This window comes from Phoxinus phoxinus (genome assembly GCF_949152265.1).
Source record: "Phoxinus phoxinus genome assembly, chromosome: 25".
Taxonomy (NCBI): Eukaryota; Metazoa; Chordata; class Actinopteri; order Cypriniformes; family Leuciscidae; genus Phoxinus; species Phoxinus phoxinus.
In genome coordinates, this window is record NC_136900.1 from 16,447,508 (window position 1) to 16,461,115 (window position 13,608).

Consider the following 13,608-nt stretch of genomic DNA (forward strand, 5'->3'; position numbering starts at 1 on the left):
TGTCATGGATTAATAGCAAGACATTTCTAATAGCAAGCCACTATTTTCTTTTTTCCAATGAAAGAATAATTGTCCGTGTGGAATCCATTCAGAACAGCAAACTTCCCTACAGTGTCTTAAAGTCCTGTTAGTTATTATGATTATTCACAAGCTCTTTGAATTGGTTAGGAAATGCTTTTGACAGATGATCGTTTAGCGCAGTGTGGTGCACATCATGGTCAGCATTTACCAGCAGGCCCTCCAAATTATTAGCAACTTAAAATCATTTCTGCTGGAAGCACAGTGGGCTGTATTCTATAAGTGAAAACCTCTAGGAAGAGAGACCATTTCATATACATTTACATTATGGCAGTTCGCCTGTAGCTAACATGTCAAGCTAGCTTGGAGGTATCGCCAGTGACTCAAATGTTTTAATTACCCCGAAGAACTGATAATTGTGAGACCTGCCTCCAATTTCACACTCGGCAGGGTTGCTTGAACTCCCAGCTGTGTGTCGTTCGACAGCTTCGGCTTGACTTTGAAAGGCTGTTAGCACACTCCAGTTAAAGAGGCTAATGTACGTGATGCCAAGCTAGCGCTTGTCACAGACCGCAGTGATACTTCACATCTCAAGTGCAGTGCTATACCACGTGAGCTACTGAGTAAGTTTACTACCACACTATGTTAGAAAAAACAAACATGGAGCAGGTAATATCTTAATCTGATGTCAAAATGTATTAGTTTACAAATCAATAGTGATCAAAGCAAAAGCTTTATTTTATTAAAATGTATTAAATAGGCCTATAATACATATTAATGAGCTGTTTTATTGTAAACAAACTAGGCCACTCTACTTTTGTCTGATGTTTCCATTTAGAAGTTTACGAAAAGATCATGCATGAATGTGAAAACAAAGTGCAGGATGTTATAAAGCGCAATAAGCCACAAAAAATATCTCAATGCTTTACTTTATATTGTATATGTTCTGCTGTTTGTTTTTTGCATCTTTGTTCTTATTTTTAATAACAAAGATATAATAACATAAAGAACTATATGTGATTATTAATTTAGTAATTATTATTAATAAAAGAATTGGAGGAAAAGATGGATCGTCGTTTTATAACCGAATAGTTATCGTTACGCTATCGTTATGGTCAAAGTATTTTGAGGTCATCGTAGAATAGTGTAAGGAACTACGTGAAAAGTCTTTTTTAATCATAATTTGTGTGAAAAGGAATGAAAGTTTTACTGCCACTAGTGTTAATTTCAGCTGGAAACGGCAGTGAATTGTATATAGGTACGTTTTTGGAGTTTTGCAACAATGTAGAAGAATATTTTTCCAATGAGCCCATTTTGAATTTGTCAGCTAACCAGTTTACTTTCCTTCATGCTGTTTTAAAACTCAATGACTTCGTGTTACCATTTAACAGATCCTTAATGTTGATTGAAAAAAAACTTTTTTCTTCTGTGGAAATTTGGAAGGCCGTGCTTGTTTATTTTTAATGCACACACACAATGAATAAAAACTGAAGTTTTCAAACATCAAATAACATTTCTGTAAGGAACATACTGAAATCCAAGTCATTATTCTTCACTACTGCTCCGACCGGATCATTGTGTCGTGTTAAGTTGAACTCAATAACCAGATCATTCACTGAATGATTGAATCAGACTGATTCATTGAGAATATCTGATGGCAAAGAATCATTCCTTCATCAGTAATTGTCATGAATACTCCAAGAACAGCTTGTTCTGCGTTCCACTGAAGAAAGAAAGTCAAACAGGTTTGAAATAACATGAGGGTGAGCAATAATGACAGAATTTCTCAGAACTCTCTTTTTTTAAGTCTCTATAGTATTTGTGGTCTTGTCTTGTCAGACTATGACTGTAAATCATCAGAGTCTGATAGAATGGGGCTGTTTGGATTGTAATGTTTGTGTCTCTCTGAGTAAGGCTTACTTTGGCATACATGTATGATTCACATGCTCAAACGTGTCTCTGTGAAGTTTGAAACCATTGCGTTTCGGTTACATCAGTGGCATCTTGGAGGCATCAAGTGCTTCTAACATCTGAAGCACTTGAGATTTGTGGAGATGGGATATTCATAGTAACGCCAATTGAAACCGACTTTGTTGCTGCGTAATGGTACGCGCCTCTCAAGTGGGGTACTTAGCATGCACTCGGGTGTAATATATCCCACGGCAGATCATAAAAAATGCATTGATTATTTAGTTGCCAGGACATCCACGGCCATTGTCTGATCTAATAATTTATGTGTCTTGTAGCTTCCGTTGGGTATTTAATGTGCCTTAAAGAAGGCGACAGGATCTGTCAACTTGGATGTCTCATCTGCTGTCGTCATGGCGCCGGCAGGACATTTTAACCCAGCAGATGCTTACATAACTGCTATTAATGAGAAGAGCAGCCAAAATGGCTTTCATCACCAGTGAGTGGTTCACTTAGCAGCTTGGTCATTTCCACTGTTGTGAATATAACACCTATGCGCTCTTAACAGTTTTATGTGATCTGATTAGGCCTGACGTTTTGAGAGGTAGACATTTGGATTCAATGAATTGAAGGAGCAGGATGTCAGTTGTATTCAATGCCTAATTGGGGGTCACTGTACGATGGTTTCAGTTTTCTGTCCATTGTATTTTTGGAAGACATTTTCTGAAACGTTGGTTGCAAAGGAACATATTGCAAAGGCATGTATTTTGAGAAAATAAATGGAGCAAACCAAATTTTATGTCACAATATTATGTCAACAGTTCTCCCACTTGTTTTCTTCTGCTGATGTGGATGATATTACTACATACTAAAATATTATGTATTCAGTGTCGCCGCAACACCACTACTAAATCTACACTGCGAAACATAGTGTAACCTGTGTAGTCTGACTCTTGAACAAATGACTCTGAGTCTGTTCTTTTTAGTGAATCAAAAACATACAGTAAAAATTTTGGTCCAATTCCTAAACAAATAACTGTTGAGTCAAACACCTATATCGTCAACGTCAACTAACTGTAAGATTTTAATCAGTAGTACTGACTGGTTGTTCAAATGACATTGTGTAGTTGAAGTTTTGTCAGTATTTTATAAATGTTAATGAATAAAAAATGGCAGGCTTTTTGCTTGTTTAGCACTGTTGTTTAATACTAAACGGTGAAAATTTTAAATTCTGTCATAATTTTCTCGCCCTAGAGTTGTTCCAAACCTGTATGAATTTCTTTCTTCTAATGAACACAAAGGAAGACATATTAAAGAATGTCTGTAACCAAACAAGCCTAGGGCCCCAATGACTTCAAGAGTATGGAAAAAAATACTATGGAAGTCAATGGGGCCCATCAACTGTTTGGTTACTGACATTCTTCAAAATATCTTCCTTTGTGTTCAGCAGAAGAAAGAAATTCATACAGGTTTGGAACAACTCTAGGGTGAGAAAATGATGAATGAACATAGTTTACACTTTTGGGTGAAATATCCCTTAAGGCCCATTATTTGATTGCATTAATGCTGCATTTTAATTGAAGTTATCTCATCTTGAAATGACTTAGCAATGCAATTGCTCAATGGTGGCCCATTTTCTGCCTCTCTTGTGGTCGGACAGATGGCCGGCCTGGACGGCGGATCACGCTCTGCATCGCTCTCCTCAGGACCGGCTCTGGCTCCAGGCTGAGCCAGGTCATCGAATCCAGCCTCACTTGCTCTCTATGTCACCATCCCCTGAAGGCTGCAAAAACTCTCAGAGAAATTGAATAAAATATATTTCCTGGGTTTGCCAGCAAGCTGTCCTGTTCCATAAGCTGCTCAGAGTGTGATGGAGGGGAAGGCGAATGTGTGCAGATGGAGCGTTTAAACGGTCAGGACACGTACCTTCTGTTTCTCCATTCTGTAGTCTTGGGTTGCCCTGTCTCAGGACACAATATTGTTTAATGACGGTGGTTGGGACATTTAGCCCTGTAGCCATCCTACCTTCAAGGGATTCATGTCCTATACTCTTGAAAAATGAATAAATAAAAATGCTGCTTGGCAGTTATGGTCTGACATTAATGATCAGGGAAGATAGATATTAATACCTTGGCTTTAAAGGCCAAGCCTCCTTTTCCCCACTGTTTTTCTTCCTTTTTCCTCTCTAGTCCTCCTACAGTCTCTTATGCTCACCAAGGCTGTATTTATTGATCAAAAAGTACAGTAAAAACAGTTGGCTAATATATTGTGACATTTAAAATCACTGTTTTCTATATATTTTCTAAATATTTCCTAACATCATAAATGTATTTACTGTCACTCTAAATAAATTGAATGCATCCTTGCTAAACAATAATTTTAATTTCTTTAAAAATAAAATCTCACGGACCCCAAAAATCTCCGAGTTTTTCTGGAAATATTAATCTTAAAAAAATAAACTGAATTTGGAATGGATCAGGTGCATTTAAATGATTAAAATGACTATAAGTGTACACCTAATATTGCATATTCTATAGGGTTGTTGTTGTAACAATATATCGTGTCACAATATATCGCAATACAAAAATGCACTGTAAGAAAAAATTCAAGTTAGTCAGTAGTATGATATTAGACTACATAATGTTAAAGGGGTCATGACATGAGAAACCAAATTTGCCTTGATCTTTTGGTATATAAGAGGTCTTTGTACCATTAAAACGTCCTGCAAGTTTCATAGCTTAAGACTTCCTCCCCATTATAAACGAATCATTTATTTAATCAAGCTCTAAATACAGCTCGTTCTGGATCCATGGTAAGAAGTGACGTCACGGTACGAAGTGACGTACCAGCGTTTGCATATAGACCGCCTCCAGCACAAGACAACTACGCTTAAAGCGCAAGACAACTACGCTCATTTCGTATCATTGTCGCGCTGCGCGCCTCACAAGTGTTCAGTCGACGGACAGCGAGTGGGTCTGTGTACAGGGAAATTACGATGCCGCAGATGTGCTGTTCCTGGCTGTGGACAAACAACATCTTTGAATACGCTGCGAAAGATCCAGTCGTCAGGGAAAAATGGATGCACTTTATTTTTTGCGGACGTCTCAGTCACGGCAGTGTTAGTTTAAGCGTTTGTTCTATACATTTGAAGGATGACTGTTTTGAGAACAAATCCCAAAATGATGCTGCCTTTGCCAGAAAACTGTTGCTCAAAGATAAGTCCGTGCCAACTATTCTGGGCTCAACAACGACGACGCAAACTGTAAGTAATGTATTTAAAACTTTAAACTACTTTTCAAATACGCTGAATCCGCAAATGTTCTGGCTGGGGGCGTTAATAATTGATGCATAGGCACTGACGTTAGCCAATCATGACAGTGGGCGTTAACACTGAACTCTTAAAGGGGAAACACCCCCAAAACAGACTGTTTGAATCAGAGGATGAGAAACAGGGTGGGAAAAGGTCATAAATCACTACATTTTAAAAGTTTTTTGTAAAAAAAAACTATAGTAATACTATAATTGCACCTAAGGGAACATAATAATAAAATAAAGAAAAACATGTCATGACCCCTTTAAATATAATATATAATAATGCAATGGGGGAATATTTGTGGGTCCTGATAATGCCAAATATCTTGTTAGTAAAAAGTGGCCTACATTATTTTAAATATATCTTGTCAGTGACAGAGTGCAATTCGTCTAAAATAATTCTGTATTTTCAGCTTCAGAATCATGAATATTTTCATTCTGGTGTCAACATTGTCCTTTGCATTGGGTTTCCAGCTCCAAGCCTATTAATTTAGACCCCCAAATTTAACCATTTTAATCAACAGTACATTTTTTGTTAACCTTTCACCATGTCTTGGAGTATCGCAATAATATCGTATCGTGAGTTCAGTATGAGTTCAGTATCGTGATATGTATCTAATCGTGACATGTGGGTATCGTTACACCACTAATATTATATATTAATCCATGCAGGTTTCTACTTTGCTTGGAAATGACATTAGTTTAATTATTATTATGGAAGAATTGTGTATTTAAGAATTATTCAGCAAGGGAAGCTCTAAAATATTCCAGTGGCCATTGTATAAGAAATATGCATATGAAATCAAAAATTAAATGTGATTCACTCTTGCTCTTTGGAAAAGGCAGAAGTAACTAATTACAAACATATCGGAAACATGAATTTCACTAACTTCTGATGTCTTTCATCTGAAATATGCGCTTAATATAATCGCTTTGAGGGGAATAAGGTCGGTCTAACCCATATCAGTATAATTAGTCTACTTTGAAAACTGTGTAATGAAAAGGGAGGAAGCCAGATAACCGGTCTATGAAGTCCAGGAAACGCAAACTGGCATGAACATATTAGATAGCACAGGAATCTGCATATACAGTACTGTGGAAAAATCTTAGGCACGTTAGTATTTTCATCGCGAAAAAAAAGGTTTTAAGCTAGTTACACGATGGACTCGATGATGGATCAGATCATATCGACCAAAAAGTCAATTCAAGCTTATCATTGTCATTGTGCAGGTATACGATTTGTATTTTATTGTACTTTTTAATTTGAAAGATCATGTGACACTGAAAACTGGAGTAATGGTTGCTGGAAGCCTTGGTGAACATGGACTTCTTTCAAAAACATTTTACTGACTCCAAACTTTTGAACCTATGAGGAAATGCATGTACCGACATGAAATATAAGTAATATAAAAAAGTACAAAAGTAATATAAATATACAAATCCGTTAATAATGTTGAAGGTATGATGGTCGTGGAATAACTAAGGCTTTATATAATATATAGATGTGTATGGAATAATATAACCAAGAAAGCTGTGTAAAAGACCCCTTATGCAACGAGTAATACCAGAATTGATGGAGCATTTCAGAGCCATTCACAGCACTATCTGTCATTGTTACAGATGCTCTTGCGGTGTAGTACAGCTTGTGGAAATGGCTTTGGGCATCTGGTCATTTTGTTCTGCAATGTGAAGCTTTTCTAGCAGCTCTTGACTGGCCTGAATGTATAATGACGCTGTTAGTGTGCAGAGAGACGATCCGGCACTGAGATTTGTGCAAAACAGCAAGAGAGACTTTCAGATGTGTTGAAAAAGAGCTATTTGGATTAAGGTACACTGCATTGAAGGAAAGCAAAACACTGTTTTATGATCGTGTCTGTGCCAAATATTTGCACTGGCATAATAACGTGACAGGAATTGGTCTGCGGTGCCACAAACAATAAACAGAAGTGTGTTTAGAGCTGTTTACATTGTCCGATGGTCTAAATTGCTGCTGCTTGAAATTGTCAAGACCGTGGACTGTGTATGTAGTATGGCGTCATTTATTCACGATATATTAAAACAACTTTTTAGACAATGTGAAAAAAATCGTTGTTGTGTATCTGTGCTCACCTCACTTAGAGCCGTGCACCACTGGCTAATTTAATCAAGTAGAGTATCCTGTTACCTCTTAGTCATGCACTTCTTTTCCTACAGCAGCAGCATCAGGCCAACATGTTAATGACGTCAGGGCGTTAAAACTATTGTTGCATCTTCACATAATTAATGTATCTTAGGGGATTCAGGTGGAAAACATTATGCATTATTTATTACGGGTGTTCTATGGGTATAACTATGGGGAACTTTCTGAAATAAACACATTTTTCACTCTTTGTTTAACTGATTTCATTTGTCTACTAACAAATTAAATGGATTAGAAAATAAATAATTGAAAAAAGTTTTTTTTCATAAAAAATTATGAAAGCATTGAATAAAGCTTCCCAGACAGTTTTAATGTGACCTTCAAGTTAAAATCAGTTAGTTTTAATAAAAATCAATCTCTGGGAAATAAAAGTGCCTGTAGATGAAGAAACACCCATATATTGTTTTTCCAGTGATATGCTTATTGTGTGTATTGTATTATAGTTTTTTCGGGAATCAGAGCTCTTGTCCTGCTGTGTTGTCTCATCGGCCTATAGAGATGGATCTGACAGCAAAACATTAGGTCAGCTATGTAACCTATTAGGGTCATGTGAGTGTTCTCATAGTTTGGCTTTCGATGTCGTCTTGGGTCTGTGAGTCAGTCATCCTCAGACCTCTTCAGAAAAATACACATGGACACAAACCACAAGTGACATGCACGCTCATGTGAACCCTTCATTTGTGAGATTCAAGAGATTCTCCGAAATGTCAGAAGGATATTGAAACATATGATGTTTCTGCATTTGCAGGCTGTTTGCATGCGCTCTTCAATAGTTTGGGTTACATGCTGGGTGTCTTGTTTTACTTTCGCTCCATAGAGCTGGCACTGACAGGCAGACGGCATGCCACAGGCGAGGTCAGAAATGCTAGCCGTCCGTTGTGACGCAACCCTCCCGAGGCTTTCGCATTTTAAAAGGAGAAACCACTTTCTTTTGGATTGGATCCTTCCTACTATATTTCTCGCACAACATTAATCCTTTCTTCTAGCTGTGTTTTAAAGGAATAGTTCTCCCACATGTCGTTCCAAACCTGTTTGACTTTCTTTCTTCCGTGGAAAATATTGGATAATGTATTCTCTCAAAGCTATATGGCGTATGACTTCGGAAGACTTGTAATGTGGTGCACCACTGTTATGAAACTTTAATGGTGCTTTTTTGTCATTTTGAAGCTTCACAGTCCCTGTCCTCGTTGTTTTCCATTATATTGAAAAGATTGGCCTTCAAAAAATTCTCTTGTGTTCCACAGATAAAAAGAAATCCAGGTTTTGGTAGTAAAGAGATATCTTTAATGGAAATACTACCTGACTCTGCTATACCCTTTTTAAAATATTTAATCTATAGCTTCCAGTGTTTTTTATTTTGTTGATCGCCAAAGAGATGAAAAAGTAATTTACTTAGCAGTGAGAACTTAATCTAGTAACAATAGGGGCTGATGTAGTGCAGGGGTTTGTCTCATCAACTTTACTGAGCACAACGGTTAAGGATTATAATAATTGATTTCAAACAACCTTGTAAAATGAGCTTATAGTTTTTGTGGACTAGCTCTATTTGCTGAGGAAAAGCCATGGTATTCTTCGGCAAGCATTAATATTTTTATTAGTCAATAATTTCATACTGCATTGAATAACTTTTTTTAACAGTAGTTTGAAAATGGTTATTGCATTAAAAACAATTGTATTTTTGTCACTGCATGAGGTCGTTGCGAAGCTATATGTCTTTTACATGTTGCCATTTAAATATTTATTTATTAAATATATATTGTAATCATAATAGTTTTTTTAGAATTGAAATGTTGATTTTGCCATTAATATAGCCATTGCTGCTGATATGGTGTCAAATCATAAATAAATTAATTAATATAAAGGGGGAAAGTGCATGATGGTGGAAAAATATGTATTTATTTTTGTGGACCTGATTATAATTAGCTCTATATTTGGTGAGTAAAGACCATCTTAGTACTACTTTGGCAAGAATCAATGTTTTTATTGGTAATTTATTTCATTCTGCTTTGATGAAGTAGTTTGAAAATGGTCATTGCATTAAAAAAAACATTTTTGGGCATTTCTGCAGGAGGTTGTAAAGTTATAAATGTTTTTAAATTATGTTAATATGAAGGATTGTTTATGTTTTATAATTATTTTATGCATTTATTTTATATGTTTTATATTATTGTGTCGCTGTGTGTATGATGATGAAGAAATGTGTATTTATTTGATGATGATGATGATGATGATAATAATATAAAGGCAACTAGAGGGGATTTGTCTGTTGGGTTAGAGGAGCTATTGTGATGTAATATAGAATAATAGGTAATTAGCCCAGTTGGAACCCATCCATAAAATTTGATTATCGCAAGTATACATTTTTAACCTGTATTTATTCCAAACAAAAATAAGAACAAAATGTCAGAAAGGTGATGATTTAAAGAAAATGAATGGTTAAGTTAATTTTAGCATGTTAGTCCCTAACTTTATTTGACTTGTTGCTTAGCATTTCTGTATTTAATTATTATCAGTTTGATTTCCACACATTGCTGTGCAGAAGACAAGGCTAAAATGAATATCACAGTAGGTGCTATAAGCACACTTTAAAGTATTCTTCCTTTTATTCACATCATGGAGAAAATATCCTTTTCAACCTACTCCCACTGATCTGTCAGGTTCTGCATTTTGACTCTCTCCTCTTTTCTTAGCATGATACAAAACAACAGTGTCATTGAAACCGCATAGATTATCGTCTGAATCTAAAGTCATTTCGAGCACAACGACAGAGGACGCCTATTTCGAGTATTTACTCTGCACGTCGGTGTGGTCATTGAGACGAACTGAACTTCTAAACACAATAATGGAGGCTTTTTGGACCATAAATACTGTCATTCATCTTGCAGCTTGATCCCCAGCCAGTAAAACGTTGTGGCCTGTTTTCTGTCGGCCCTGTTTGAATGCAGGCTACTATGCTGAATAGATCTGGAACGAGGCTAAGCTCTATTTTACTGTATAAGTGACTCTCAAGCTGCATGCCTAGCCTAGCATGCTGTTTGAAAATAATTGAAAAAAAGATAATGGTCACAAGGTAAGCTATAAAAAAGTGTAAAGATTATCATCAAGGATTTAATTTATTTATGATTTCGGATGCTGTAAAGGAATGGCAGCCTAAAATGGAATATTTACACGACAGCCCCTTAAAAAGCATTTATAGTTCATGAAAGCAATGTCTCCTCAGACCAGCTCTTTGCAGTGGCTGTAATTAATTAATCTCTGCTGTTAATTAGCATTCCTTAATTACCTGCATTGGCCTTTCATCATTCTTTGAGCATTGCCACTCTTTCCCTCTGTTCTGCATATGTACTCAGCAGTCATGGTTCTACAACCTGTCATATTTTCTTAGTTTTTGAATTTGATGTTGTGGAAGGCAGATATTTGCTGTCTATGCAGCTTGATGGAGAGCTTCTGCAAGAAGGATTAGCTTTCTTTAAGACCTTGATGGGATCGCTAAATTGATGAATGGAAGTTACAGAAGTAATGGAATCATAATTTTTCGTGGTAATAGTTTCCAAACTGCAACTGGCTGTGTCTTCCATTCCAAAGTAGGGTGTTATCATACCATAATACCGTAGTATTCAATTATGCCATTGCATATAGCACTCCATATAGTATACGTCGAGAGTCGACTCTTACTTTTGAAAGACAATAACTTTATATACGGTGCACTTTCATATTTCAAACTTTGCAGGATGTTTTTGTTCACTTAGATCTATGTTACACACTACATGAAAGGTACATTTCAAAATCCCATAATAGGTGCCCTTTAATCATATTAGATTGTATTGTTTATGGCATTGTTAATATTTATGCATTCATAATAATAATAATAATAATTATTATTATGATTAAAAGTCAATTATTAATTTTATTTCAGTTGTTATTAAAATGTATATTATTATTATTACTGTTGTTATTGAATAATAATAATACTTTTAATATTTATATAAAAAACTAATATTTAAATATGTATGATTAATAATAAGAATACTTATGATTAGTAAAACATTTAAATTATTATAATTAAATAAAAACAATTATTTATTTATAAATAATAATAATTGTATTATTATTTAACAGCAAGAGCAATAATAAAACTAATTCTAATAAAGTAATACAAATATTAAAACATAAAATGTTGAAAATTAATAATATTGTTATTGTTTTTAAATAAATTGTTATTGTAGTTTATAAATTATATGCAATTTGTACATTATTTGATATTACAAACAAACTCAGCATGAGTGAACATGAGTTAATGTTGAAGCCTTTGGGCTTACACTGCTAACACTGTTCTTTTTGTCTGAATTTCTAGAGAAACCTTTAAAAGATGGAGACGACGCAGTGGACATGTCCCTCTCAGACTCTCTTTTTGCACGCTGGGGTCATGACCTCGGCCCAGAGAGCCGCAAGGTGGCCTTGAAGAAGTTCCAGTACTACGGTTACAACAGCTACCTCAGCGACAGGCTTTCTCTAGACAGAGCCATCCCAGACCTCAGGCCAGACGGGTGAATGAATCACTCTTATTAGCATATACTGTATATGCACTCACCCTTTGTTCTTTTGCAAACATTGATTTTCCTGTATCATTTTGTTCAAGGTGAACAAAACAAAGAAATAACTTAGAAGGGGGGGGGGATATGGGATGGGAGAAAAAAAGCAATATTTCAATGCTTTTGTGTCCTCTCACAAAACTCCAAACTTTTGGGAGCCAACACGAGGTTTCTCGTGGTAACTCAATTTTTGCGAGAATTTGACTGTATGTACAATATAAAAGCCAATTATTTAATTTAGCTAAAAACACGTTTTTATAATTTTGCACCTATATAGTTGTGGATTTATTTGACGCAATAGTAAATGTTGCCCAGACCTTATCTTTCAAAGCGTCAAACTTTTAATTAAACACCTCTGGTTATGTAACTATTTATACCACCTATGTAAAATGGTCGTATAAAATCAAAACAGTCTTGTACTTTCAAATTTAAAACTAAAAATATAAGTCAAAATACATCATCCCCTTTTAGACTCTTCAAACTGAAATTCAATTCTGTTCTCAATTGCTACCAGTGCTATTAAAGGCATAACCAAGAAAAAGTGAGAGATTTAATCACGGAAAGACTTCTCTTCCAGATGTGTGATCCTCTATTTATGTCTGTTTTTTCCCTCCTGCAGGTGCAGAAACATCTCATACCCCTCCAGTCTACCCCAAGTCAGCATCATCTTCATCTTTATGAATGAGGCGCTGTCGGTCATCCTGCGTTCCGTTCATTCGGTGATCCATCGGACGCCCTATCACTTGCTCAAGGAGATAATCCTCGTGGATGACAACAGCAACAACGGTGAGGGCCTGTTGCTGCCCCAGCACTGCTTTTTTGATTTGCTAAAGGCATACAGGGACTCCTTCAGTGGGGGATTGATTCTAGTATGACAGATTAAGATGAATTATGCATATGAATGTGGATTCATGTGGAAAGGATATCTGAGGTCTGTAACATGATAAGACTTGGGGATTATGGGCAGCAGATGTACATGTATCCAGTATGCTGCACATCTAAATGTTTTATGCTTTGGCGTCTGAAGCGAGACTTTTCTCTCACGAATGTTCTGGTCTTGAAGCAACCAGTTTAATCAAGTAAAATCTTTATTTAAAGAGAAATCTACTTAGGCAGTGTGCCAATTTGCATATTATGGCCTAGTTTCACAGACAGGCCTTAGTTTGATTAGGACATTTAAGTAGCTTTTATGAATGCAAGGACATTATATACAGTATTACATACAGTATAAATGGGTTTGTATACATAAAAATGCATAGCTTCCCTTCTGAAAAAATTATGTATTTACATATGTATCTCCTTACATATTGTGACATACAATTTTACTTTTTACTTGCACATTTTCTGTAAAGCTGCTTTAGCAAATACATTTGTTGTACAAATATTTTTCTGTTCACATTAATAGTGATGGAAAAAGATATTCTGTCAACCAATAAAATAAATAATAATAAATAATAAATGTATTAATAATAAATGCCAATTGTCAATAATAAATTATATTTCAGAGATCTTATTTTAATATTGTATAATAAAATAAATATGATACAGTGACCTAAAAGTAAAAATATTATTTTTAAGTTTTAAAGATATTAATAATAA

At 35.5% G+C, this 13,608-nt stretch overlaps 1 protein-coding gene across 1 annotated transcript in view; it reads left to right on the forward strand.

Moving 5' to 3' along the window:
- Positions 1–13,608, forward strand: part of galnt18a (UDP-N-acetyl-alpha-D-galactosamine:polypeptide N-acetylgalactosaminyltransferase 18a) — a 47,850-nt gene that overhangs the window by 12,272 nt on the left and 21,970 nt on the right. Inside the window, exons 2-3 of the mRNA XM_079603269.1 lie at positions 11,772–11,964; positions 12,629–12,795. Coding sequence (XP_079459395.1) covers positions 11,772–11,964; positions 12,629–12,795 — 360 coding nt within the window. The remainder of the gene's footprint in view (positions 1–11,771; positions 11,965–12,628; positions 12,796–13,608) is intronic.